A 27840-nucleotide genomic window follows, 5' to 3' on the forward strand; every position below is an offset into this window, starting at 1 on the left:
ATGCCTAGACCGGGCATTTAATTTTTATAGAGCTAGCAAGCATAACTTGGATCACTTAGCATTTATGTTGTAATCATTCAGGATGAACATTGAAATCATCTACTAGCTGCATGAAGTGCTCATATAAAAGGCCAACATGGGACCAAGACTCTGAGTGGGGAGACCCAAGTGATTTGAATGTATCTTTGATAGATGCCATCCCTGATCGCCCTATTTATCTATCCTTTTGTGGGAAGGTGACTAGAGGCATCTAAGTAGTAACTAAAAGTTGGTAAGATGCTCTATAGAGATGCCGATATAGTAGAGGATATAGGTCGCTTTACAAAACCAACCTTGTTTATGGTTTGGAAAGGCCCATGTATGCAACTCCCCTGGAGGAGAGAATGTTGAATTTGTTGGTTTAATCTTCATATAGGCCACAACCAAGCATGTTGTAATATTAATTATGTTGTTGTAACATTAATTCCTTTGGCTATTTTAGTCTACTTCTTGGGGCTAGCAGTCTAACTCTTGGATGGTGTATAAATACACCTATCCCGATTTAAGTGATGCAAAACACAAATATATTTGCTCAAGGGAACCTTCTCTAATTACTCTCTCTTTTGTAGGTTATTGTGTTATGGTTCTTCTCTCTTATGCACTTTTATGGTTATGGCTATGGCTGACTCTCTTTAAGGGAAGTTATTCTCTCTCTCTCTAGCACATGAGTGTTGTTCTACTACTCTTTTAATGCTACATACTTATCTTTTGCTGCATTGTGGTTTTGCAGGCTGGTTCCAGTCAATCTCTCTTTTGAGTCTCAAGATGATATGCAAACCATCCTCATCCTGTTTGGTTTTTCATCCAAAGAAGCTATTGGCTAGTGAGATTGGTGACCATGGAAAGAAAGCTCTTTAGATCTTCTCTCTATAATATTTTAACGCTTTGTCAAGGACAACAACTCTTATTGGGTTCCTATAATGTTTTTCCTAGGCTTTAACCCTGCTTTGAGGTTGCCTATCTATTTTCTAGTAATTCCTTCAAAGTAATCCTGAGTGTATAAAGGAAATTTGAACCTAATGGATTCTCATAGTGCACACCTGGTTGTGAACTTTGCATATTGGTCCTCCACTTCACAAGAATGAGTTGTTAACTCTAGGGCCATTGGGCATATGACCGAATACCAATACTTCATCTCCAATTATTGAGCAGAGCTTAGTGGAGAGAAAGTAGTCGTTAGTGATAACTCAACCTTACTAGTTTCAAGATGTGGTGACATCGTTATTGACACCGCCGAATTTGGAGAAGTTTTTCATGTTCTAGGAGTTGGACCGGATTTCAATATATTATATCACTCACACCATCAAGAAGGTCAATTTTTTTCCAAATCAATGGATTATCAAGGATGTAGACAGTGGTTTTAAGGTGGTTGCCTCAGGTTCTTGTGATGGTGTAATATTCCTAATGGAAATATTAAGTGAATAACAAAACCGTGCACTATAACAATTGGGAAATTCAACACATACACAGGAAATCAAAACACAAGAGGAAATGCACCAAAAATTTGAGCCATATTATTTATTTTGAGTAGAATGGAGTACAATGAATATGGAAATAGGAATGTAATGTTTCTTTTTTTGGTATTCCTTATAGCATGGATAGGATGGACTTTCAGAGTTGAGGGTAGATAGGTCACAGACTCACAGGTGCAGGTTAGCATCTTCAACAGGCCCAGGGGATTTTGGAGTGGTTTTGAGGAGTTTTTATGAGGTCTGATGGCATTCACTTGGTATATTGCATCATCCGCACAATTTTCCTTTCATTCTGTGGCATTCCAACAACTTAAAAAAAACAGAGTTATTAATGGGCCTGACTCAATTAATTACGCTTAGGGTCGCATTTGGGGAGGAATACTTGGCAGAAAACCTTAGTGTAATAGCTCGTTGGAACCAGAATGAGAAGATCTATAGGACAAGATGGTTAGAATTGATTTTCAGTGACCTGAGGAGACATGGTAGCCAATTTACCCTTTTCCCACATTAAAAAGAATATTTTAATTGAGATAAAAGAGGGGAAGTGATCCATGATTAAAATAATAATAAAATCAGAGGTTCTACAGGGGTCCATTAGATTTATAAAAGAGGAGGAGGAGGCCATTAGAGGACAACTTGGATTTGATATTTCTTCTTGTATGAGAGGTTGAGAATTCAGTTCTCTACTTCAACAGTAGCCCCAGGACGGAAACCCTTAGGTGATTCAGTGAGGTTGGGCGAGTACCCACCTTGCGTTGGTGAATTCATCCAGAATTCATAGGAGAGCTCAGCAGTGACATTTCAGTTCAATTTTGGAGGGCCAACATGGCATTGGCGCAGATTCTTGAGGCCTGTTCCCATCCTAGCTATTTTATTGTACCAGCATATAAACCCTAGTTTCTATTATAATAAAAGCTGAGATTATTTATGTTCTTCATATTATGGCATTGCATGCGCTCTTTTGTTATATTTTACATGGCAATATTTTGTTAATAGAATGATGATTTTACGGTGAAATGTTAGTTTGAGTTATTTTTCTGAAAAATGAGTCAATTATCTCGTTTGGGACATTAAAGTGGTATTCGAATTCCTTGGCTAGGAATTATCTGGGGAATAAATTCCCTTAGCCGTGCTTCTCCTCTTTCTTCTGATGATTTTCTGCCCAGCAAACTGCCTACAGAAAAATCTGCTTCCCACCAGCTTCTCCTCACGCTGAGGCTTCAGCATTGCTCCCTCTACCCTAGTAAAAATTCGATCTGGAAGCCATTCTCTCCGTTGACTCACTCGGAGAGAAGCTGCCTCGATATTTCAGCCCTCTGGCTAAGAACTGCGCAAACCCTCTGGGGTTTTGAACTGCTGCCTCCTACAGCTTTTTTGAACTCCCTCTTCTGCTCAACGCTGGGTCTTTGGTACTACTCTTCTTGTTCCACTTGCAGCTTTGATATCGTGTGAGAATTCCTCAACTAGAATCCCTACTGCAACCACTAATGATATTACTCCTATTTGTTAAATTCCTTTAAACAAATTACTTGTAGTTTCGTACGACAAATATCGTAATACATACACTGCAACCTTCACTTAATTAATTTATATGCGGAAATAAGATACTGAACAAGAAAGAAAATACAACACAATTGACGCCATTATTTTTGGACAAATGTCCCCAGAAAAACCCAATGCAGGAAAAACAATGTAGCAGATTTGAGGGTTTTATTATTATGCAGGAGAAAATCTGAGTACAATCCTTGGATGCTCAACTAGCAATCCGATACAGAGAGAAACTAGACAGAATGAATGGTGAAATGATCTCACCCTGTCACTGGGAGGATCTGAGTCTGGTCATGCTAAACTGGAGCCTCTACATACCCTCTACGTAGCCTCTACACAAAATTGCATCACTCCTACGCAGTTCCTGCATCACCCTTGTTGGGTATCACGCTGCTCCTTCTCTAGACCCTTTGTTAGCTGGAAAATCCGAATCTCTGCCTCTCAGTCTCACACCCTGGCTCCTGGCTATTGAAATTTGATTTCCTCAGTAGGAATTCGATCTCCGTCTAAGGCCTGCGTTGTCATTGCGTCAGCTCTACGTGGGCTAGTGTCTGCCTCTTTCTGGACGTCATTCTACCCTCTCTGCCTTGTACTCTCCGGCCCTGGAAAACTTAATTCTTCCAGATACTCACTGCCCCTCTCTGCAAGAAATCTGCTCGATCATAATTTCCTCCTGAGAACTTCTCACTTCATAAATTCGTTCTCTTGATCTCTCGGTGTGTTTTCCAAATGACCCTCAAGCTTCCTTAAATAATCTTGTTGTTGACATTCAACGGCCCAGATTAAAAGCTAATCAATGGCTAAGATCATTTTAGCTCTATCCTCGTCTTCTTCTAGAAGTTACACCCAAAATTAGATTAATACCCATTAATATTTTTAATTTCTTAAGTTTAGACTTAGGGTCCTATTAAAAAATATTAATTATTTTAATAAAATTGCTTTTGGGTTCTTTGGAATACATGTGCCCAAGCCTCCTTGCAAAATTTGAGGCTTAGACCACATCCGATGCTACCCCAAATCAACATTGCCTACGCTGAGCAGCAAAATTCCTTCTTTCTTCGCCTTTGAGCTCTCCGGTTGATCAATTGCGCTCTGATACCATTTGAAAATTCCAAACTAGAATCCTATTGCAGCAACTGGAAATTATTCTCCTAATTGTTAATTTAGCAATGTATTTACTGTTTGCTACAACAAATACTAAACAAATCACACTACAACTTACACAAATAAAACTACGGAAGAATAAACACTAGAAGTAATGCTAGGACACACACATAAAAACAAAACAGTTATTTTTGGACAAAAGTCCCAAGAAAAATCCAACTTGGGAAAACCAATGCAGCAACTGAGGGTTTTATTATTAAGCAATAGTGAAATAATTGTGAAAATTCGGCTAACTCGAATCCTACTGCAACAACTGATAATGTTTCCTCTATTTGTTAAATTAATCAAACAAATTACTTGTAGTTTCCTACAAAAAATATCGAAACATATACACTGCAACCTTCACAAATACAATACTGCGGAAGAAATAAAAACACTGAAAGAATAGATGCACACAAACAATAATACACCATTATTTTTGGACCAATGTCCTCGGAAAAACCCAACTTGGGAAAACTGATGCAGCAACTGAGGGTTTTATTATTATATAGTAGTAAATCTGAGTACAATTCTATGGAAGCTCAAAAATAACTTTCCATACAAAGAAAATGACTGACAAAAGTCTAGTGAGAAAATCCTCACTTCCACCAGTGATCCGACACTGACCTTAGCTCAAGGTGAGCTTCTCCTTGCTGCCTCTGCATCACCCTACGCAGATCTGCGTTAGCCTGCTGGGACCAACGTCTCTCTTACTCTGCTGATCAACTGCTTCTCTGGAAACTCGATCTTCTGGCCTCCGGGCTCCCAATCTAGCTCCTGCCACTGAATCTTGACTTCTCCTCAACAAAATACAGATCTCCGTCTGAAGCTCTGCCTTGCCTCTCTACACTGAGTCAGCCTCTCTGTGGAGTATGCTGTCTCTCTGCTATGCACTCACCACACTGGAAAAAATTCCTTCCAACCTTACTATCCCTGCCCTTCTCACATTGCTTCGAAACTACTAAATCACCTCTGGCAACACACAGCTGCTACTCAAGAGTTAGATTGCCCAACAATATCAAATTCTTTACTCCTCAAGTGTGTTCTCCAACCCCCATCGAATTTCTTCTTGTAATCTCTCGTTGGGGCTTTAATGGCCAAAATTAAAACATAATCGATGGCTAAGATTAACTAGAAATCGATCCATGTCTTCTTCTAGAAGATTCTCTCCATGATTTAATTAATACCCTTTAATTAATCATTTTTCCTAAGTTTAGACTTAGGTGTTGATTTGGGGTAGCATCGGATGTGCTCTGGCCATGAAAATTGGTGGAGAGGCTAAAGCACGTGAGATCTCCAAGACCCATAAATGGATTGGATAGATTGTACCCAGTTTGGGAAATATTAAAATAATTAATATTTTTAATGGAGTTCCTAAGTCTAAACTTAGGAAAAATAAAATATTAATGGGTATTAATATAAAACTAGGTTAGAAGGTTCCAAAAGACATGGATCAAGTCAAATATAATATTAGCCGTTGATTAGAGATTTAATCTCAGTTGTTGAAGGACCAACGAGAAAAGTATAAGAGGAGGCTTGGGGTTCAGTTAGAGAATACACCAAAGTGATCAGTCATTCGATTTGCTAGAGCGGGGTTGCTAAGCAAAATCGAATCAGTGATCAGCAGCGAGGGGCAGTGAGTACTGGACGGATAGGGAGAGACAGTACAAGAAACGACGCGGAAGCAGAGAGCGAGAGCAACAGCTAGAGCAGGCCACACAGAGCCCAGTAGAGACATCGTAGAGGTCTGAGGGACTACGTCATCCACGCAGAGAGCAGCTGGAGTGACGTAGAGGGTCACAGAGGCTGTGCAGTGCCTCAGAGGGCTGACGCAGAGAGGTTTGAGGCTGACGCAGAGCAGCAGGAGGTTGACGCAAAGGCCAAAAGGGCTAGTGCAAAGCTTTAGAGTCGCTAGAGAGGGTTTCATGGGACAGGTTTTCTGAATACTTGTCGACGAATAGAGAGGTATTGCTGTTGTGTATTTTTTTCTCTATCGGGTGATCTGGTTAGGCACTTAGTTGTATTGAAGGAAATACTGCATAATATTAAACCCTCAGAATAGTTGCACCAGTTTTCCGCATTGGGTTTTTCCGGGGACATTTGTCCAAAAATAACGATGTCACTTGTGTGTTTGTTTTCTTTCAGCTAATGATCTGTAGATGTTGAGATTGTATTGTGTTTATTTCGTTATTTATATGTTTTAAATAACTTGTTCATAATTTACAAGTATAAGAAATAAACCAGCAGAATACAGATTAATTTTCTAACGGATAGACTTAGAAAATTCAACATTAAGTACCATTAAAAATATATATATATATATATATTTTAATTAAGTTGTCTCTAGGTGGAATTTCCATAAACGATTTCTGGGTTTTGGAGAATACATGTATTCTAGCCTCTGCACAAAGTTTTGTGGTTGAGACACATATGATGCTACACAAATCAACACTCCCTCTTAGCAAGGAATGTGTTCTAGCGTTGCAACCCACTGAAGCAACACCATGTCTCTGCACCACCTCCTGTTATACTGCTGATGTCTAGCTACTGCTGCCCACCAACTACTGTGCAAAGAGGTGTACAATCTAGGATCTAGAATGAGTGTACCTAGGCTTGCTCTTAGCAAAAGCCCAAAATGATCCTTAAATCACCCTCCAATCTCCTATCAATTCGGCCACAGTGCTGCGCTGTAAATGCCTAGAAATGATGTTGTTGCCTGAAATGATCTACTGCTAAAGCCTTCTCTGCTACTCAAAAACTTTGGGAAATTAATCCCGACCTCTACATGTTAGTTTTTGGTAGCATCAAATGTGCTCTAGCCATGAAAATTGGTGGAGAGGCTAAGGCACATGAGTTCTAAAGAACCCAGAAATCATTTGGTGAAATTCCACCCGGATTTTATTTTATTAAAATAATTAATATTTTTAATGGGATTCCTAAAGTCTAAACTTACGAAAAACAAAATATTAATGGGTATTAATCAAAATATGGGTGAGAATGTTCTAGAAAGCGAATCAAGTCAAGTTTTAATCTTAGCCATTGATTAGTGACTTAATCTTGGCCATTGATATCTCAACGAGAAAAGTATAAGGAGGAGGCTTGGGTTTCATTTAGGAAAACACACGGAGAGAACGAATTGATCTAGAGTTCGATTTCTGGGGTTAGGAAGTTGAGAAATCCGAACTGAGTGATCATTTTGCAGCAGAGGGGCAGGGATAGTTCGGGAATACTAGGCAGAGAGGCAAAGAGCCACTAGTGGAGGTAGTGCAACACCTAGAGGGACTGATGCTGGGCCAATTTGGGCCCACGCAGTCTCAACATAGAGCCAGAAGGGCCAGCGTAGAAGTGAGGCTGCCCTCACATAGAAATCTGGAATTATCGGGGAGTTGCCGAAACAGCGGGGAGAGGTTGGCGCAGAAGCTCCAGGAGGCAAAAGAGACAACACAGAGCTGATGCAGAGCCTGTAAGGCTGACGCAGGGCCTAAGCAAGGCTGACATAGAGATAGCCGGGGTTAGCCAGTTCTGCTGTCGGATCAGCCGTAAACTGTTGGGTAAAGTGAGGTAATCTCACTCAGTTTTCTGCCATTATATTTTTTCTCTGTCACTGGATTACTGGGAGGGAAACCAACATTGTATTCAGAATTACTGCTTAATAATATAAAACCCTCAGAGTTGCTGCACTAGTTTTCGTGCGTTGGCTTTTTCCGAGGACTTCCAAAAATAATGGTGTCCTATGTATCTTGTTCTTTTCTCAGTTTCTTGTTTCATGTAATAAAATTAAGTTGGTGTAGGTTGCTGAAGTAATTTACTTCAGTATTATTTAGAAAATAACTTGATAATGTATATTAAAATCAAGAAGGAGAAGTAAATTCAGTTTTGTTGTAGTAGGGGTTCCTTGAGTGTAGGAATTTGCACATGGTATCAGAGCATTGATTTTGAAATAGGAAGAGCAGATCCAGTGATGAGCAGAGAGGCCAATAACTGCATTTGGCAACAATTCAAATCCCCTTGAAGGGATTGCGCAGTCCTTGCTGAGAAAGCAGAGATTCTAAGGAAATCTCTCTCTGAGAGAGTTGATAGAGAGGTACAATTTCCAGTTCATGAGTTTGTAGAGGCAGAGGGAGTGACACAGAGCCTCAATGTAGTGCTCGAAGGGCATAGTTTCTGTCAGGGCAGAAATTTGTCGGAAAAGAGCGAAGACACATAGAAGAGGAATTTTCTCCTCAGAGGACTTTTCTTGCCAAAAGTTCAACTTTTTCACTTGCCGGGTAGCAGACCATACTGAGCAGTGACTAGAGGAGTCAATTCGATAGTTTGGGTGATATGGAATCACATGGTCTCAGAAATCAGGATAGGTTGGAAGGAGCTTCCAACTATGTCATATGGCAAACCAGAATCTTAGCTTTTCTGGAGGAGTACGATCTCGAATCTTACATCAAGAGTGTTGTGGCTGTTCCCACAGACAATGATAAGAAGAAGAAGTACAAGGCCGAGCAGGGAAAGGCGAAGAGGTTCATACTTGATGGAGTTCGAGATCTTGTGGTCTCACACTTGCAGGGCAAAGATACAACCCAAGAAATGTGGGAAGCTTTGTCTTCATTGTATGAAGGTTCTTCTGAACAACGGAAGATGTACTTAGAACAAAATTTGCAGCGGACATTGATGCTGAAGGAAGAAGGGGTTAACTCCTATCTTCAACGTCTTCATGACACCAGAGACTAGCTTGTTGCAGTGGGGTTTACTCCTCAATCTACTGCGATGGTAAGGACAACCCTGAATGGAGTCTCAGATGAATGGAAAGTCTTTGTCCAAAGTATATTGGGCACGGAAAGACTACCTTCATGGGTGGAGATGTGGGCAACTCTTCATTAGGAAGAATTAAGGAGGGATCTGGTTAAGGTCAACCTCAATGGCAGCAGTGGGAGTGGCACGAAGACCAAGGAGGAAGAGGAGAACGCAGCTCTAGCATCAAAGGGACAACAGAAGTAGAAGTGGAAGAAGGACATTTCGAAGGTGAAATGTTTCAGATGTGGCGAGATGGGCCACTTTGCATCCCAATGTCCTTTGAAGCAAAAGGATAAGGATGAGAAACATGATCCTAAGGTTGCTCCAGCAAAAATTGACGAAGATGAGTTTGCCATGAGTGCCCACGCATCTCCAAGATGGAAATGGGGCGATATTGAACTGTAGTCGGGAGGACTACATATGGGCAGGATTCTTGAGGAGTCCCCCTCTTGGATCAATTCCTTGCTATGGGAGCCCAAGATTTAGCAGTAGCAAGATGGACTTAGTGTCAGATGATGTAGTGGGTTGATTGGAGAGATAGATGCAATAGATTGAGACTAGAGACTGATTAGCGCAGAGCAAGGTTGGCAGCAGTGCAGAAGTCAACAGCAGCGCAGAAGATTCAGAGGTTTAGAGACTAGTAGCAGTCAAATTCCAACATTCACATGGTATTATGATGAATACAGTTAGTTTAGAAATTTCGGATGCTTTTCCGTTGCTGAGCAATAGCATTTGGAAAATGACGCAATGTAGAGTTAGCAGTGGCTGTGTTAGCAACAGATGCAGACGGAGTTATAGTACAAATGCAGCAGTGGCAGTGGCACTGTCATGGGCAGCAGTACAGTAGCAACAACAACACAATGTTGGTGTCAGCAACAATGTGGAAAGGAGATGCTTCAGAGACAGAGCAACATGCAGTTGGACATTGTTGCTTGAGCACATTCCTCGCTAAGAGGAAGTGTTAGTTTTTGGTAGCATCGGATGTGCTCTAGCCATGGAAATTGGTGGAGAGGCTAAGGCACATGAGTTCTAAAGAACCCAAAAATCGTTTGGTGAAATTCCACCCGGATTGTATTTTATTAAAATAATTAATATTTTTAATGGGGTTCCTAAGTCTAAACTTAGGAAAATTAAAATATTAATGGGTATTAATCAAAATATGGATGAGAATGTTCTAGAAAGCGGATCAAGCAAAGTTTTAATCTTAGCCGTTGATTAGAGACTTAATCTCGGCCGTTGAAGTCTCAATGAGAAAAGTATAAGAAGGAGGCTTGGGCTTCATTTAGGAAAACAAACGGAGAGAACGAATTGATCTAGAGTTCGATTTCTGGGGTTAGGAAGCTGAGAAATTTGAACTGAGTGATCATTTTGTAGAAGAGGGGCAGGGATGGTTCGGGAATAATGGGCAGAGAGGCAGAGAGCCACTAGTGGAGGCAACGCAACACCTCGAGGGACTAACGTTGGGCCAATTTGGGCCCACGCAGTCTTGACGCAGATACAGAAGGGCTAGCGTAGAAGTGAGGCTGCCCTCACGCTATTAGGTCCCTATAATACTAGTGATTCCCCATTATTATTGTCATTGTATCCCTTATTGTTATTATTGTGCCCCTATTGTCCCCATATTGTTATGTGTGCCCCATAGAAACCCACTATTGTTATTGTTGTGCCCTTATGTTATTATTGTTAGGTCGGCTTGATTATATTGTGACCCCTTAGACTTCTATGTATAGAAGGGAGGTTTAGTCATTTGTATCATCCAAGAATTATTCATTTGTGTAATGTAAAGGAGGTTGCCCCCTCGAAGAGGCTGAATTCTAAGACGTTGATCTATCTTTTCTATCTTTTTGTGAGCTAGTTACCTAACATTTGGTATCAGAGCTTTGGATTCTAGGGTTTCGTTGCTCCAAACAGGTCATCGTGGAATTTTCGTTATAACTTTTTTCTGTGACGTTTCAGAAGCTAAAGCAAAAACCCATTTGAGTCGAAATCGTTCTAAACTTCAGGTCTGAATTTCAGAGTTTGTCTCGCTATATTTTCGGAGATATGATCTGAGGAAGTTAGGGTTTTTGCAGACTCCCGAATTACATTCCAAACAAGCGACCTAGGGAAAATTATCATAACTTTTGTTCTGAGCATCAGATTGAAATTTTGTAAGAAGTTTCAGAAAGAGGACGACCTGTATTTTTCTATATATCAGTTTCAGATACTAAGGTCGAAACAGTGACACGTGGCACTTCGTATATGTTCGCTCTACTGAACTAGTCTATAATCAAGTCACCGTAGGAGATTTGGCATAACTCTTCCTTGGAGAATCCAATTTTGATCAGACTTGCAGGGTAGAAAGAGGACTCAAAAGGCTACTGTAAGACGCGATTTTAGATATTCGAGATCCGTAATTACAGAGATACAATAGATTCAATATCGAGCTCTTACAAAGTGAAAAAAAGGTGTGTAGTTTTTTTTTAAATTTTGCATAAGACTAGTTTGAAAAATTAGTTTGAAGGAATTCAAAGGGAACAGTGAAGAATTATTAGCATTAATTGATGCCTCGAAGAAAGAAAATGGAAACGCCTAGTAAGAAACCTGAAAGCTCTAGCATGACTCGTGAAGAGGAAGAAATGCAGCATGATATATCAAAATTGCAAAACCAAGTACAACAAATTTCACTCTCACAAAAGGTAACTGAAGCCAGGATGAATGGCGTGGAAGCTAATATGAATGGCATGCAAGTTAAGATGGATGGCATGGGCGCTAAGATGAATGGCATAGACGCTAAGATGGAAGAATTGAAGATAAATTTGAATGAGTTGCTACAAGAAATGGTTACTAATGGTGAAAGGGTAGTAAACGAAACTCATGAGCAGAACAAAAGACATGTTAATCATGATTTCATATACCCTAATGTTGGATTGAAGACCCACCATGTTCCAAAAACTGATATGAAGAAGTTTGATGGCAAGGATCCCGGAACATGGATACTACAGATGGAGCAATTTTTCGATCTCCATAATGTGCAAAACACACAAAAGGTACGTATTGCAACTTTATATTTTGGAACCAAATCAGTTTGTATGGTATCGATGGCTTTGCTCTCGTAAACAAATTGTCACTTGGGCAATTTTTACAGAAGAAATGATAGCACATTATGAGAATACAAAAAGCAACACTTTTTTTAGCCAATTGATAAATCTCAAACAAAAGGGTTCAATGATGGAGCACATTGAGGAATTCCAAAAATTGAACATAAGGGTAAAAGATATTCCAGAGGAGCATAATATTGATGTGTTCATAGGGACTTTAAAAGATAATATCCAACATGAGGTTCACCTTTGGTAACTTGATTCATTAGAGAAGGCATTCAGGTTAGCAAGAAAAATGGAAAGAAAAATTATGGCAACCAGGAAGCCTACCACTCACAACTATAAAGATAGAAGTGTTGTTGCCCCTAGCCTTCCACAACCTACAAGGTTGACACCACAACAATTGGAAGAAAAAAGAGCAAAAGGGTTTTTTTACAGTTGTGATAGCAAATACACTAAAGGTCATAAGTGTGTTGAGAAGAAATTATTCTACATAGATTGTGAAGAAAAGGAACAAGAAATGTCAAAAGAAGAGGATATACTCCAGGAACAAACCCTAGATAAAGAAGAAATGAATTTGAACATATCTTATAATGCATTGGCTGGAATTACCACTCATACTATCAAGATAGAAAGACATATCAAGAAGAAAAAGGTAATAGTGTTGATTGATTCAGGAAGTACCCATAATTTTATTCATTGTAAGATAGCCAAGGAATTGAATTGCTTCCTATATCCAGCACCAGAGTGTCAAGTGATGGTTGCAAGTGGAGGAACCATAAATTGCTCTAGAAAGTGTTGTAATATCAAGCTATCCATGGGAGAATATGTATTGAATAGCCCAATGTTTTCCATTCCAATGAGTGGTGTTGATGTTGTACTAGGAGTCCAATGGCTACAATCCTTGGGTACAATAGCTTTTAATTTTCAAGAACTATTCATGAAATTTTGTGCGGAAGGAAAGGAAGTTGAATTAAGAGGTATTGTAGGGAAACTAGGAAATACAATCAACTCTAACAGTATGACAAAGCTTCTAAAGAAAGAACAACGAGGCGTAATTGCACAATTATGTTCGCTGGAGGTTCCCACATCGAAATCATCTATTTCTCCAGATCTCCAAAAAGTCTTGGACAATCATTCCAAAGTATTTGAGACTCCCAAAGGCCTCCCACCTATTTGTGATCATGATCATGCTATTCATTTGATTCTAGAAAGTGTTCCTCCAAACATTAGGCCATACATATATCCCTATGCCCAAAAGAGTGAAATTGAACATATGGTTGCAGAAATGCTAGAGGCTGGTATAATTCAACCTAGTCAAAGTTCTTTCTCTACTCCAGTACTATTGGTGCACAAGAAGGATGGATCATGGCGCATGTGTCTGGATTATAGGGAGCTCAACAAGCTCACTAATAAAGATAAATTTCCCATTCCTATCATTAATGAATTATTGGATGAATTGCATGGATCAATTTACTTCACCAAATTGAATCTTCATTCAGGATATCATCAAATCAGAATGAAGACTGAAGACATTCTGAAAACAACATTTAGAATTCATGAGGGTTTATGAATTTTTGGTCATGCCTTTTGGCCTTATCAATGCACCTTCTACATTTCAAGGTTTGATGAATTCCATTTTCAAACCCTTCCTTAGAAAATTTGTGTTAGTATTTTTTGATGATATACTAATCTACAGCAAGTCTTGGAAGGATCATATTGAACATGTTGACAGGGTGCTCAAATATTGAAGGAGAAACAATTATATGCAAAAAGCTCCAAATTTTTCTTTGGAGTACAAGAGGTGGAATATCTGGGTCATATTGTATCTCATGAATGTGTTAAGGTAGACCCTACCAAAATTAAGGCAATTAAGGAATGGAAAATCCCCACATCCATAAAGCATCTGTGAGGATTTCTCGGGTTGACATGGTATTATCACAAGTTTGTTAAGAATTATGGGAGAATAGCAGCACCTCTAACAACGTTATTGAAAAAAGATGCATTTTCATGGACTCCAAAAGCAGCAAAGGCCTTCGAACATCTTAAAGAGGCAATGTGCCAAGCACTGGCCTTAGCTATGCCGGACTTCACAATAACCTTTATTGTGGAATGTGATGCTTCAGGAAATGGAATTGGTGTTGTTTTAATGCAAGATGAAAGACCCATTGCTTTCGAAAGTTGTCCAATGAAAGGAAAGTATTTACACAAAGCTATTTATGAGAAGGAAATGTTGGCAATACTACATGCACTCAAGAAATGGTGACCTTACCTAATGGGAAGACACTTCAAGGTAAAAAATGATCGTGATAGTCTTAAATACTTTTTAGAACAAAGATTATCCTATGAAGAGCAACAAAAATGGGTCATAAAGATGTTGGGTTATGACCTTGAAATCATCTACAAAAAAGGGAAGCAAAATGTTGTGGCAGATGCACTCTCAAGAAAGGATGAGGATGTGGAAGCATTGTTGTGCACCATTTCTATTATCCACCCAGACTGGATAAACGAAACAAGGAATAAATGGAAGAATGACGAAGAAGTGTGGGCACTCATTCAAAAGTTACAACAAGATCCTAGTACATCTGATACATTTGGCTAGAAAAATGATTCGTTATGGTACAAAGATCGCTTATACCTATGTAAGAATTCCCAACTCAAACAAAAGATTCTTATGGAATTGCACACTTATCCCTTAGGAGGGCACTCAGGATTTTTAAAAACTTACCACGGGGTTAAGAAGGAATTTTTTTGGGATGGCCTTTAATCGAATATTCAAAAGTTTGTGGCGGAATGTTTGGTTTGCCAACAAAATAAAGTTGAAACAATTAAGACCCTAGGTCTATTACAACCTTTATCCATTCCAAGCCAACGTTGGGAGGAGGTTTCAATGGATTTTATCACAGGTTTACCCAATTCCGAAGGAAAGAGTGTCATCATGGTGGTAGTTGACAGACTTACCAAGTATGCACACTTTTGTGCATTATCGCATCCATTTAAAGCCAATATAGTTTCTATTGCATTTATGGAAACAATTCAAATGCTACATGGAAACCCAAAGATTATTGTAAGCGATAGAGATCCCATTTTCACTTGAAATTTTTAGACAGAATTATTTTCTTGTCTCAGTAATCAGTGAGCTCATAGATCCTCTTATCATCCTCAATCTGATGGGCAAATTGAGATAGTAAACAAATGTTTGGAAGGATATCTTTGTTGCTTTGTATCTAATAAACAAATACAATGGGTCAAATGGTTGCCTCTGGCTGAATGGTGGTATAACACTTCCTTCCATACTGCAGCAAAAATGACCCCATTTATGGCACTTTATGGATATCATCCACCATCCATCACATCATATTTAAGAGAAAATTCTAAGGTTCAAGCAGTGGAACATCACATCGAGCATCAACAACAAGTTCTCCAACTCTTAAAGGATAAACTCACGTTGGTGCAGAATAGAATGAAACAACAGGTAGATCAACATCACAGTGAAAGAAGTTTTTATGTAGGTGACTGGGTATTCCTACGGCCACAACCATATAAACAAATGTCCCTCAAGCACGCTAAGAAGTATAATAAATTATCACCAAAGTATTATGGTCTGTACAAGGTGTTGCAAAAGATTGGTACTATGGCATACAAATTGGAGCTTCCTGCAGCTTCCCGAGTGCACTCAGTTTTCCATGTTTCATGTTTAAAGAAGGTTATAGGGGACAAGCTCCCAGTTCAAACAGTATTGCCAGAACTTGACGAGGAAGGAAAAATCATATTGGAACCAGAAGCAGTCACAGAAACAAGAACTCGACAGCTACAAAATCGATCAATTTCGGAGTATCTCATCAAGTGGAAGAACTTATACGCTGAAGATTCCACATGGGAAGATGAGAATTTTATACAGAAGCATCCAAAACTACTCAAGCGTTGAGGACAAAGAGGGGCATGTTATGTCCCTATAATACTAGTGATTCCCCCATTACTATTGCCATTGTATCCCTTTTTGTTATTATTGTGCCCCTGTTGTCCCCATATTGTTATTAGTGTGCCCCATAGAAACCCACTATTGTTATTGTTGTGCCTTTATGTTATCACTGTTAGGTCGGTTGATTATATTGTGACCCCTTAGACTCCTATATATAGAAGGGAGGTTTAGTCATTTGTATCATCCAAGAATTGTTCATTGTGTAATGTAAAGGAGGTCGCTCCCTCGAAGAAGTTGAATCCTAAGGCGTTGATCTATCTTTTTGTGAGCTGGTTACCTAACACACGCAGAAATCCAGAACTGTCGGGGAGCTGCCGGAACAACTGAGAGAGGTTGACGTAGAAGCTCTAGGAGGCAGAAGAGACAACACAGACCTTGTAAGGCTAACATGGGGCCTATGCAAGGCCAGCGCAGAGATAGCTGGGGTTAGCCAGTTCTGCTGTCGGATCAGCCGGAAACTGCTGGGTAAAGCGAGGTAATCTCACTCAGTTTTCCGTCATTATATTTGTTCTCTGTCACTGGATTGCCGGGAAGGAAACCAACATTGTATTCAGAACTATTGCTTAATAATATAAAACCCTCAGAGCTGCTGCACTGGTTTTCTCGCATTGGGTTTTTCTCGGGACTATTTTGTCCAAAAATAACAGTGTCTTATGTATCTTGTTCTTTGCTCAGTTTCTTGTTTCATGTAATCAAATTAAGTTGGTGTAGGCTGCAGAAGTAATTTACTTCAGTATTATTTAGAAAATAACTTGATAATGTATATTAAAATCAATTAGGAGAAGTAAATTCAATTTTGTTCTAGTAGGGGTTCCTTGAGTGTAGGAATTTTCACACTACACAAGAAACCTAGAATAACCCACGAAGGGTTTGGCCAGAATAACCCACAAAGGGTTTGGCCAAAGATTGACCCTAGAATTTCAACCCTCTTGGGCTTGGTTGGCTCTCCTACTGCTTAGATCAACCCACCTAAGAATTTTGCTGTTGAATGCTCCCAAAATGGCTGCAATCCCTATTGGAAGGCTTCCCAAGCCTTCCCTCCTGATTTCCTCCGCAAACTCCCCTATCACCACAACTTCCCGGAGTGCCTCAAGCTATGACTGCGCAATCCCTGCGCTGTTGTAACTCTCCCTGCTATTGGAACTCGACTTACTGCTGCTGTAATTCGACCCCTTGCTGTTGGTACGAACTAGGATGAAGTAGAACTCACTCCTTCGGCTGGCAATCGAAGTCCACCGATGCAAGGGCTTGGATTTCTGCTCGAAAACACCTGGTGTGCTAAACAACACATGCAGACTTGTCTCGATTTGCCTCCAAGGCTGCCCATGTGGGCCCACATCAAATTTCCCTCACCTATTTCGCACCATTGAGAGCATACTCTCCATGTGGGTCAAAAATCCTTTGTGGTGGCCCCCACACTCGACCAAAGATGCAATCTTTCCATCAAACTCTAATGTTAGGGTGCTTCTCATGCCAAAAATCAAATGTGGGTCCCCTAGGCCCACTTCTCCTAAGAGAAACAATGCAATACGCCACAATTGAGCAAAATTCGATATTCACTTAGTGAAACACTAAGTAGGAATATCACATTCTCTTTCTAATAGTAAATGATTGATCCCTTTTGTATTTCACAACTATGAGTTGAGAAGCCTTGTTACAAGCACATGCACCCAGATTGACACATTGGCAGGGTTCCAAGAGAATAAAGTGTATATATTTTCAACAATGTGATCTTATCCAATATTTATGGCACAGCTACCGGGATGTGTGCCTCACAACATTTTATCAAAGAAGGCAAGGATTATAATACAGAAATCACTAGAGATTAATCAAGGTGTCAGTACTTCTTGAAGAATTGGAGGATTTGCTTGATTTGTGAAAAGATTTAGAACACCTAGACATTTTGAACACTGTGCTTATCAGTTGAAACAACAATGATATCACCCTTTTTATTGTCCTACCAATGAATGTTGATTGGACCCAGAAGTTAAAGAAAATCTTGACCACTATCACTAATGCACTACCACTAAGATCCTGAAACTTTTCTCTTTGAATTTGAAGTGATATGTTGCAGATATGATCATGTAAAGGAAGTGCAAAGGCTGAAACTACTCCCTTTGACATTAAAGATTAAGTGATGAATTTATTGATGAGTCTCAAGGGAGATTCAATGAGGTCTTGAAAGGAAATGAAACAAGCATTTCTAGAGAAATGCTAAAATTTTTGTTTAACGATGGATCCAAAGGAAGAAATCCTGAAACTAAATTATCAGGAGGATGGAAGACTAGAAACTACCTAGAAATTCTTTAATACATCTTTGGAAAGTACCCTCAGTACAGTTATAGTGAGAAGACTATCCAATCAGCCTTCCTCACCGGTATGAGAGTTTACTTTTGTATTTGGTTAGACATTATGCCTGGCAGAAATGTGGCAACAAGTCCATTAGATGACATTGCCATGCTGTTGCACTGGTTGCTGGATTTTTATTTCTGTAATGTAGGATTTTTCAATTTCATTTTCATCATCAAACCGCTGTTTAACGAACATTTCACAAGATTCTGTCAAAATAGATATTTATAATCTAGACATCCATGTGTAGGTAAAATTCTTTTATTACATTCTTTGAATTGATTTATATGAAACATCAGTAGTGGCATGATGCTCTTGGCAGGCCCAGCTTTGGATTTTGATATTCAGCTATGTGGGCAACTATTTCTTGACACACTATTTCTTCACAGTTCTTGGAGCGTCATACACATTTCCATCTTGGAGAATGAACAATGTAAGGTTTATTCTCCCTTCAGCATCAAAAATTGCTATTTAAGTAGTTTTAATTATCTGATTGTCTACCTTGATTTTTCTTCTTTAAATGTGCTTAGGGATGATTGTCTGCAAAATGGCTTACAACACGAACAGTTAAGCATACAGATAGGAAGAGGAAATGACGCAGATTCTAATATGTGACTGAAATAAGAGCAATATACTGTGACTTGAATGGGAGCATGGGCATATCAAAAACATGTGTCAAGGATTTAGGGCATTGAAATTTTGTCTAGATTTAGTGCATTGGATTGCTAAATTGTGATTTACAAGACAGTAATTGTTACAATACCCTCTGATATGCTACAATGCTTTTGTAGGTTCCTCATATGACTTTTCTGATGGCACATGCATGCTTTTTGTTCTACCACACTGCATCCAATATCACCCTTCGACGGCTACGACATGCTATTTCAGAATTACCAAGCTATATTCAGTTTGCCATACAGGCCTTTTGGATATTTGCATTTTCATATTTCATAGCATTTTTAGAAACCTTTGCCATTGCAAATGTAAGTTTCTTTGGGTTCCTAATCAACCTTCAAATATTATGTTTTGCGTAGAAAGACAGCTGAAGATTACTTTTTATATTTGTTTATGGTTGCTTGAAAGGAAACCAGGAAAACTTTCTTCTTTTATTTTTCCAAATATTGATTGTCTTTTTGGATTTCAGTGGCTTTTTTTGTGCAGAAGTATTTGTGATTGTTCAACTATCATTGACTTCTATTTTAATTTGAAAATTTGCTTACTAGGCTGATGTCAAGAAATACCAAGGTCTGTGATAGACAAGCTATTGGCATGTTAGCATATTTTATCTTGATGTAGTATCCCTTTTCAATATTTTTGTTAAAATAATAGCGATTTTACTTTGGCAAAAATTCTTTCATGAATTCACCCAAAAACACCATAAATTTAAAACAGAAATTGCCAGCAAATAATGTAAAACCCAGAAATTAAATACAGTGTTGCTACTCTGGCAATTTTATAAAATATTGCTATTATAAATAACATGAGATATATCAAACTCAACATTATTTATATTAATGAATACATAATTACATGAAAATAGCTGAGGTGGTTTCCTCCAAAGTAACTGCTAGCAATATTGATGCTGGCCTCCCAAAAAATGCAACTAGAAATGAAGCCCAAATTGGAGATATGAGTGATCCCCACTTCACAAATCTGCTCCAGTTCTGCTCAACTAATGCCAATAAATCCCAATGAGAATTATGAATGAAACCTCTACAATAGTGAGTTGGGGTTGCTACTCCTGATCTCTTGGTGTATTTTCCAAATGACCCTCAAGCTTCCTTAAATAATAATCTCGTTAACATTCAACGGCCCAGATTATAAGCTAATTAATGGCTAAGATCATTTTAGCTTGATCCTTGTCTTCTAGAAGTTACACCCACAATTAGATTAATACCCATTAATATTTTTAATTTCTTAAGTTTAGACTTAGGGTCCCATTAAAAAATATTTTAATTATTTTAATAAAATCATTTTTGGGTGGAATTTCCCAAAAATCTTTCTGGGTTCTTTGGAATACATGTGCCCAAGCCTCCCTATAAAATTTGAGGCCTAGAGCACATCCGATGCTACCCCAAATCAACAGTTAAAAGGGAGTGTTGAAGAATATAACTAGGTTCGGTCTTCATAATTGTATAATGTAATTTATTTGTCAAAAGAAATTTTATAATGACTTATTAAAGCATGGGTTTCATGCTTGGGTCATCATGTTTATAAGTAAAAGCCCCCATTGTAGGCTTCTAGGTTTTATATTGAGTCAATAGAGTCATTATCAAATTTTATTAGACCCTTCTTGGGCTTTTGTATCATATAAAAAGAATTATTTTTGAGTCAAATAGGTCATTTGACACCTCCACACCAATTCGGCCCTATGATGGTGAAGTCAACCTATATTAGGGCAATTCAAACCATAAGAGAGGCTATATGTAGATAGGCAGTTCGATCCATTTGATCACTCACTCAACAAGTTTGATACACAAGACAGAGAGGCAATAAAAGGTGAGAAATTCGAAGAGAAGGAATAAGATTGCAAAAGAACACAAAGTCGAAGTTGATGAGGGTTCGAAGCCAGAACTTCTTTTTCAGCGGACACTAATTTCTCTCCCTTGCGAAACGATTTCCTATCTTCAGCGACCTCATCATCTTTCACGACAACGACATTTTTTTCCTTGGATGTCGATTTCTTTTTCGGCTCGGCCTGCTCTCTGTCAACGTCATCATCTTCAGCAGTGGCTTTCTTTGCCTTGGATATACGCCCTTCTTGGACTTCAAAGCAGTGAGAGTATTAGTGTTCGGCTTCGACAGGTTCCGCTGGTTTCGAACTCCGGACCTGTCCGACGACTTGAGGGTTTTGAAGTTCGGTTACTTGGCTCTGTCTGAAACTTGTCTCTGTGAATAATTGCTCTCTCGCTCTCCCGTATATTTGTTCTACTTGCACTGCTGTTTGTCTGGAAGCTCTCCTTGCTTTTGGTGCTTATCGTTCACCTGTGTATGTTTGCTGTGCTTATGGAAAAGGAAAACAATTTAAACAAAAGATACACAGACATAAATTCACATAAGACGCATTTCTATTATATACAAACTCAATTACAATTTAAGGCATCTCAGCCTTAATCCCGAATTCTCCTGCAACTACATTGTATCCTCTTGCTTACTGTAATATCCCTTACCAGAGATATCCCTCAAATACAAGAAAACTCCAACCAGAGAAATAACAATAGTGCAACATACAATAATGTATACATAGAAAATAAGCAGATACTCGAGAACTGCAGAGAGAAATGCCAAGCCATTTTATTATACTGAGTAATGGAAAGAGTACAAGAGGTGATCAGAAGGATAGCACCTCGACTTGCACAAGGCAAGTGAAGAAATACACTCAGAATGGTAAGGAAATGGCCTCTCTCTGAACTGCGTCCAAACTGCCAGAGAACTGTTGTGTTGCTGCTACTGCTGAAATCAAATGAGGATTTGGGGCTGTTCCCCTCCTCAGAAAATGTTGAAACTCTGGAATCAGCCTCTGCTCAATAAACCCATAAAAGCCCAAAAAGATTTTCTAAAATTGCTGACCCCTGAAAATCACCCTCTTGGGGATCTATGCAATCCCTCAAGGCTCTGCGCTGCTCCTGAAGAGAAACCTCCAAAACTCTGCCCGAAACTCTGCCAAGATCCTCCAATATGCAAGGGTTGATCCCTTGCTCAATCTCCCAGCTCAAATCCTCCACAAAAACCCAATCCACAGCTCCTACCCAAAAGAACTGCGTCCTCCCCTCTCAAGACTACGCAGTCATCAAAATACTCAGCCCCTCCTCAACTACAGAAATCTCTCCTCCTGCAAAATACTGATGGAACTACCTTGCCCGAGCAGGCACTCGAAGTCCCCCAGGGCTAAGGGTGAGATCTCCAAACGGAGATACTCGATGCACTAAACAGTGCTGCAGACAGGCTAAACAACCAGCGTGCTCTAAGTCGAAGTGACTAGCTCAAATCCAACATAATCGAATGATCAAGATGAGAAGGCTCCTCTCTCCTTTATAGCGTTGGCCTCTCTCAAAACCCTAAGGCCCACCTCCTCCAATGTAGCCTCTCTTCCCACATGTTCCTCCTCCATCTGTGCAGTCCCTCCAAGTGTCTGCATGGGCCCTTTCTCTACGTGGTCCTTGGGCCTCCTTGGCTCCCCTTTTAAGTTACAACGTTGTGCTACTAGCGAGTGACTTTATTCATAAAGTGAGTTATGTCCCCCTTCCTCACTTTTTTATTTATAACTAACTATAGAAGGAAAAATTGAGCAAAATCGAATATTCCAATTAGCCATGGCTAATTAGGAATATTATAGTCTCCCTCGGCAAAATGTTGCTTGTCCTCAAGCAACAGAAATGATGGATGCTACAAAATTTTCTCACTCTCCCAAGTGGCATCCTCATCCGGTAAATTCTTCCACCTCACCAAGAATTCCCAGACCGTCCTGCTCCGTAGCTACCTCTCCCTGGTATCAATGATAGCCTCTGGCTGCAACACCAAATGCCCCTCATCATCCATGGGTGGTAGCTCATCTGTCACTGTCACCTGCTGCCCCAATGCCTTCTTCAGGCATGATACATGAAAAACGTTATGAATGTCGCTGCCTTGGGGCAACTCCAATTCATACGCAACTTGTCCAATCCTGTGTATCACCCTGTATGGCCCATAAAAGCGGGGCTTGAGCTTATTAGCTCCCTTTTGCTTCAGTGACGACTGTCGGTATGGCTATAATTGTAGGTAGACCAAGTCCCCTACCTCAAACTATCTCTCCACCCGACCCCTGTCAGCATACAACTTCTGCTGGTTCTGTGGTGTAGCCATATTATCCTTGAGAGCTCAGAGGATATCCTGACTCTGTTAGATCCAAATCTTGGCTCTCAGAATGTTGCTAGCACCAAACATCACATCAGCAAAAGATAAAGGATGATATCCATACAAAACATAGAATGGTGACATACCAATGGACATGTGATGTGTAGTGTTGTAGAGGTACTCCCCCAGATGCAGCCACTTCAGCCATGCTCGCTGCTACCCACTGACATAGTTATGCAAGTATCCCTCCAGCCACTTGTTAACTATCTTCGTCTGCCCGTCCGTCTGTGGGTGATAACTGGTACTCAGTGTCAACTCTGTCCCCACCAACCGGAAAAGCTCCTGCCAGAACCCTCCCATGAAACGGCTGTCTCTGTCACTGATGATGGTCTTAGGAAGACCATGTAGCCTGAAGACCTCTCTGAAGAATAGTTCAGCCACCTATGCTGCTATGTAGTGTGCGGATATGGCGAAAAAATGTGCATACTTTGTCAGTCGATCAACGACGACAAAGATACAATCCTTGCCCTACACCATGGGCAATCCTGTGATGAAGTCCATCGAAATACTCTCCCATTTCCCCTCCGGAATGGGAAGAGGCTGCAATAATCGTGCGGGATGGCTCATCTCCTGCTTGTTCCTCTGGCAAACCTCGCACTCCGGGATATGCTGGAGTACGTCCTCCTTGAGGCCCTTCCATGAGAACTTCTCTCTAATGGCCCTATAGGTTTTGGTAAACCCCTAATGGCCGGCCAATGGTGAATCATGTGATGCCTGAAGTATCTTCTTCTTGAGCTGAGATCCCTCAGTCAAGAAGATCTGGTCCTTATAGTAGATGATCTCATCGATCACCTTGTACCTGTCATCTGCCACCTGCCCATCTAGAATCTCACATGCAAATCTGTCCTTGGAGTACTCTACTAAGAGTCGAGCCCTCCAGTCTGTGTCCAAGCTCATAAGAGAACGTGGCTTGTCTACGTGAAAGGGCATTTGCTACCACGTTGTTCTTACCCTTGACATACTCAATGTCAAATTCATACGCCTAGATCTTACTGATCCACTTCTGCTGCCTCTCCTGTAGCTGTTTCTGCTCCAAAAAGACCCTGAGGCTGTTGTGATCAGTCCTCACCCTGAACCTGTTATCCACTAAATACTGTCGGAATTTGGCCAATGCATGCATAATGGCCAGCATCTCCTTGTCGTATATAGAATACAACCTCTCATGCGGAAGGAGCTTTCGGCTCTCAAAGGCTATAGGGTGACCTCCCTGCATCAACACTGTGTCGATTCCTCTCCTGACACATCACACTCCAAAACAAATGGCTGCGAAAAATCTGGCAATACAAGCACTGGGCAGCTGCTCATAACCTCCTTGAGCCTGTCAAAGGCTCGCTGCGATGTATCCGACCAACTAAATGCCCCCTTCCTCGTCAAATCTGTTAGGGGTGCAGCAAGCTGTGAGAAACTCTTGACGAACTTCCGATAGTAAGTACAAATGCCAATGAATCCCCGAAGTTTTGTCATGTTCCTCAGCTCCGACCAATCTCTGATGGCCCTGATCTTCTCCTCGTGGACTCTCACTCCGTCCACCCCTATGATGTGTCCCAAGTACAACATCTCCGTCAACCCAAACTCACACTTGGATAGCTTGGCATAGAACTGCTGCTCCTCCAAGATGCACAACACTATCTCAATGTGTTGGAGATGCTCCTCCCAAGTCTTGCTGAAAATGAGAATGTCATCAAAGAACACCAACACAAACTTCCTTAAGTGACTGCGGAAGATGTGGTTCATGCAGGACTAGAATGTAGCTGGGGCGTTGGTTAGCCCGAAGGGCATCACCAAAAACTCAAAGTGCCCATAGTGACACCTGAAGGCGATCTTGGGAATGTCCTGCTCCCTCATGCGAATCTAATGGTACCCAGATCTCAAATCAATCTTTGAGAAGAATCGTGCTCCTCTCAACTCATCCATCAACTCATCGATCTTGGGTATGGGGTACCCATTCTTTAGGGTCTTCTTGTTCAGGGCCCTGTAGTCAATGCACATCCTCAATGTGCCGTCCTTCTTCTTCACCAACACCACGGAAGAAGCAAAAGGACTCGTGCTCAGCCGAATGTGCCCAAGAGCCAGCAACTCTTGAATGGCCCGCTCAATCTCATCCCGATAGGCCTTGGGATGCCTATAGGGGGTAGTAATCACTGCCTTTATGCCCTGCTCAAGCTCAATGGTGTGCTCAAACCCCTGGTCCGGTGGCTATCCCGGCGGAATCTTCCCAAACACTGCGGCATACTGGTCAGGGATGGACTGTATCTCTAGGTGCACCGTCTGCCCTGCAGTCCATGCCTTTGATGCACGCAGCTCCACTACCCACACTACGTTTCCCTTCCGGAAGGCTGCCTCCATCCGATGAGCCGAAACAGTCTGAGGTGGATATGTGTGTTGTCCCCGTATCTTCTCATGCCTCCCTGTCTTCTCATCATCCCACTCCATCTCTAGGGCCTTCCAATCTGTCGTGACCTTCCCTAGAGTGATAAGCCACTGAACACCCAGTATCATGTTGGTGTCTGGAATATCGACCACGAAAAAGTGGTTAGTCAGTGTGTAGGTGCCCATCGTCACTGATAACTCTGGAACATAACGAGCACACACCATGGTCTAATCTCCTGGGACCAAAACTGAAAAGCCATCGAAGCTCTCTGTCTGTATACCTCTCCGCTCAACCATCTGTGCATCGATGAAGTTGTGGGTTGCCCCACTGTCAACCAAAACTGATACTCGCTGGCCACGTACTGTCCCCCGTATGTGCAGCGTCAGATACTTGGGAACTCCTCGCAATGCTGCAAGGGCCCCTCTGGTAGGTGCAAAGGCTGCACCACCTGCTGCTGGTGGTGGAGGTGGCAAAGGATCCTGCGCAGCATGACTATCTCCTACCTCCACATCATCCTCCTCATCCTCTTCCCCGCTGCTCTCGAAGAAGACCTCAATAAAATGTGCTTTGCCAGCAGCACATCTATGTCCCAGTGCCCACGGCTCCTGACAGGTAAAGCACAACCGCTTCTTCTTCAACTCCCTCCTGGCATCATCATCAATTTGTGCTCGTCTTGGATTCCCCTTTGGAGGCGGAATCCTCACATCCTTCCCCTTAGGCTGGAAAGCCTGTCTCTGGGGGTAAGGTGTCCGAGTCCTGGGTAAGGCATCCTGTAAGTCTTGGGTCCTGCTAATAGCATCCTGGAGTGTGGCTGGTCTAGTGGATCTGACTAGACCCCGAAGTGGCTCTGCTAACCCCTCAACAAACATGTAGATCCTCCGTGCTGCGGATAGATCTGGCACCATCACTAAAATCCTCAAGAAGTCTGCAATGTAAGTCTCTGGGTTCCTGGTCTGTTTGAGCCTCGTTAGCTCAACAAAGTGCTGTTCCGGATCCCTCCGGTCAAACCTCTCCATCAGTCTCCTGGTGAACTCGGCATATGTCATCACTGTGGAGTGTCCGAGTGTAACCAACCCATGGAACCACCAGTCCTGGGCCTCACCATCCAAATGTAATGTCGCCACCTTGATGGCCTCTGTCTCTGACATCTGGTTAAGTTGGAAATAGATGTCCAGCTTCTCCACCCAAGACTTTGCCATGAGCCATCAAACGTAGGCAAGTGAAATCTACGAGCTGTGAAGTGGGTGTCTCCATCATGATAATGCCGGTATCCTCTGTGATGGTCACGAGGTCTACTATCCCGCTGGAGTTGAACAAAGTCTCTGAATGAGAGAGCATCCCTGAAATCCTACCCATAGGCCTGGTACTCCGCAAAATAATTGCCCATATGGCCGGGCCCTGCCCCCTGCTGTGCTCCGGCCCCCGTGTCCGCTCCTAGGAAAGTGGGCATGGTAGAGTGTATAGGGGCATGTGAGGCCACCTGCTGAGTAGTATCACGCTGAGTGGCACCCTGCTCTGGCAAATGGTGAGATGCACTCGATCCCTCTCCAACCTGGAAAACCTATGGGCTCTCACACTGTCTAGCCTCCTCCGCCGTGAATCTCTGCCCCATCACCTCGATCTGCCTTGACAGATCCTACACTGATTTGAGGAGCATGTCCACAAATTTCTTCCCGTCATCATCTGCCATGGGATCCTCCTGCTCTGCGTCCACCACAGGCTCCTGTTTTGTGTCCACCACCCGAACACAGTCTCCCTCTCTGTAGGTGTTCTTGAACCTATGCTAAATATCTCTGTATTTCCTACCTCTGTAATAGATGTAGGGCTTCTCCCTCGGTGTCATAGACTGCTAGCTCCACAGGCTGAGCCAGATCTATGCTCTGATACCACTGTAATATCCCTTACTAGAGATATCCCTCAAATACAAGCAAACTCCAACTAGAGAAATAACAATAGTGCAACATACAATAATGTATACATAGAAAATAAGCAGATACTCGAGAAATGCAGAGAGAAATGCTAAGCCATTTTATTATACTGAGTAATGGAAAGAGTACAAGAGGTGATCAGAAGGATAGCACCTCGACTTGCACAAGGCAAGTGAAGAAATACACTCAGAATGGTAAGGAAATGGCCTCTCTCTGAACTGCGTCCAAACTGCCGGAGAACTGTTGTGCT

At 41.2% G+C, this 27840-nt stretch overlaps 1 protein-coding gene across 1 annotated transcript in view; it reads left to right on the plus strand.

Moving 5' to 3' along the window:
- The window catches only part of LOC149153125 (cycloeucalenol cycloisomerase-like), a 420238-nt gene that overhangs the window by 384284 nt on the left and 8114 nt on the right, over positions 1–27840 (plus strand). Inside the window, exons 5-6 of the mRNA XM_089439501.1 lie at positions 18721–18831; positions 19190–19381. Of these exons, the coding sequence (XP_089295627.1) occupies positions 18721–18831; positions 19190–19381 (303 nt within the window). The remainder of the gene's footprint in view (positions 1–18720; positions 18832–19189; positions 19382–27840) is intronic.

The sequence above is a fragment of the Pinus tabuliformis genome, chromosome 9 (assembly GCF_031772625.1).
Source record: "Pinus tabuliformis cultivar Carrire ecotype Pingquan chromosome 9, CPIR1, whole genome shotgun sequence".
Taxonomy (NCBI): Eukaryota; Viridiplantae; Streptophyta; class Pinopsida; order Pinales; family Pinaceae; genus Pinus; species Pinus tabuliformis.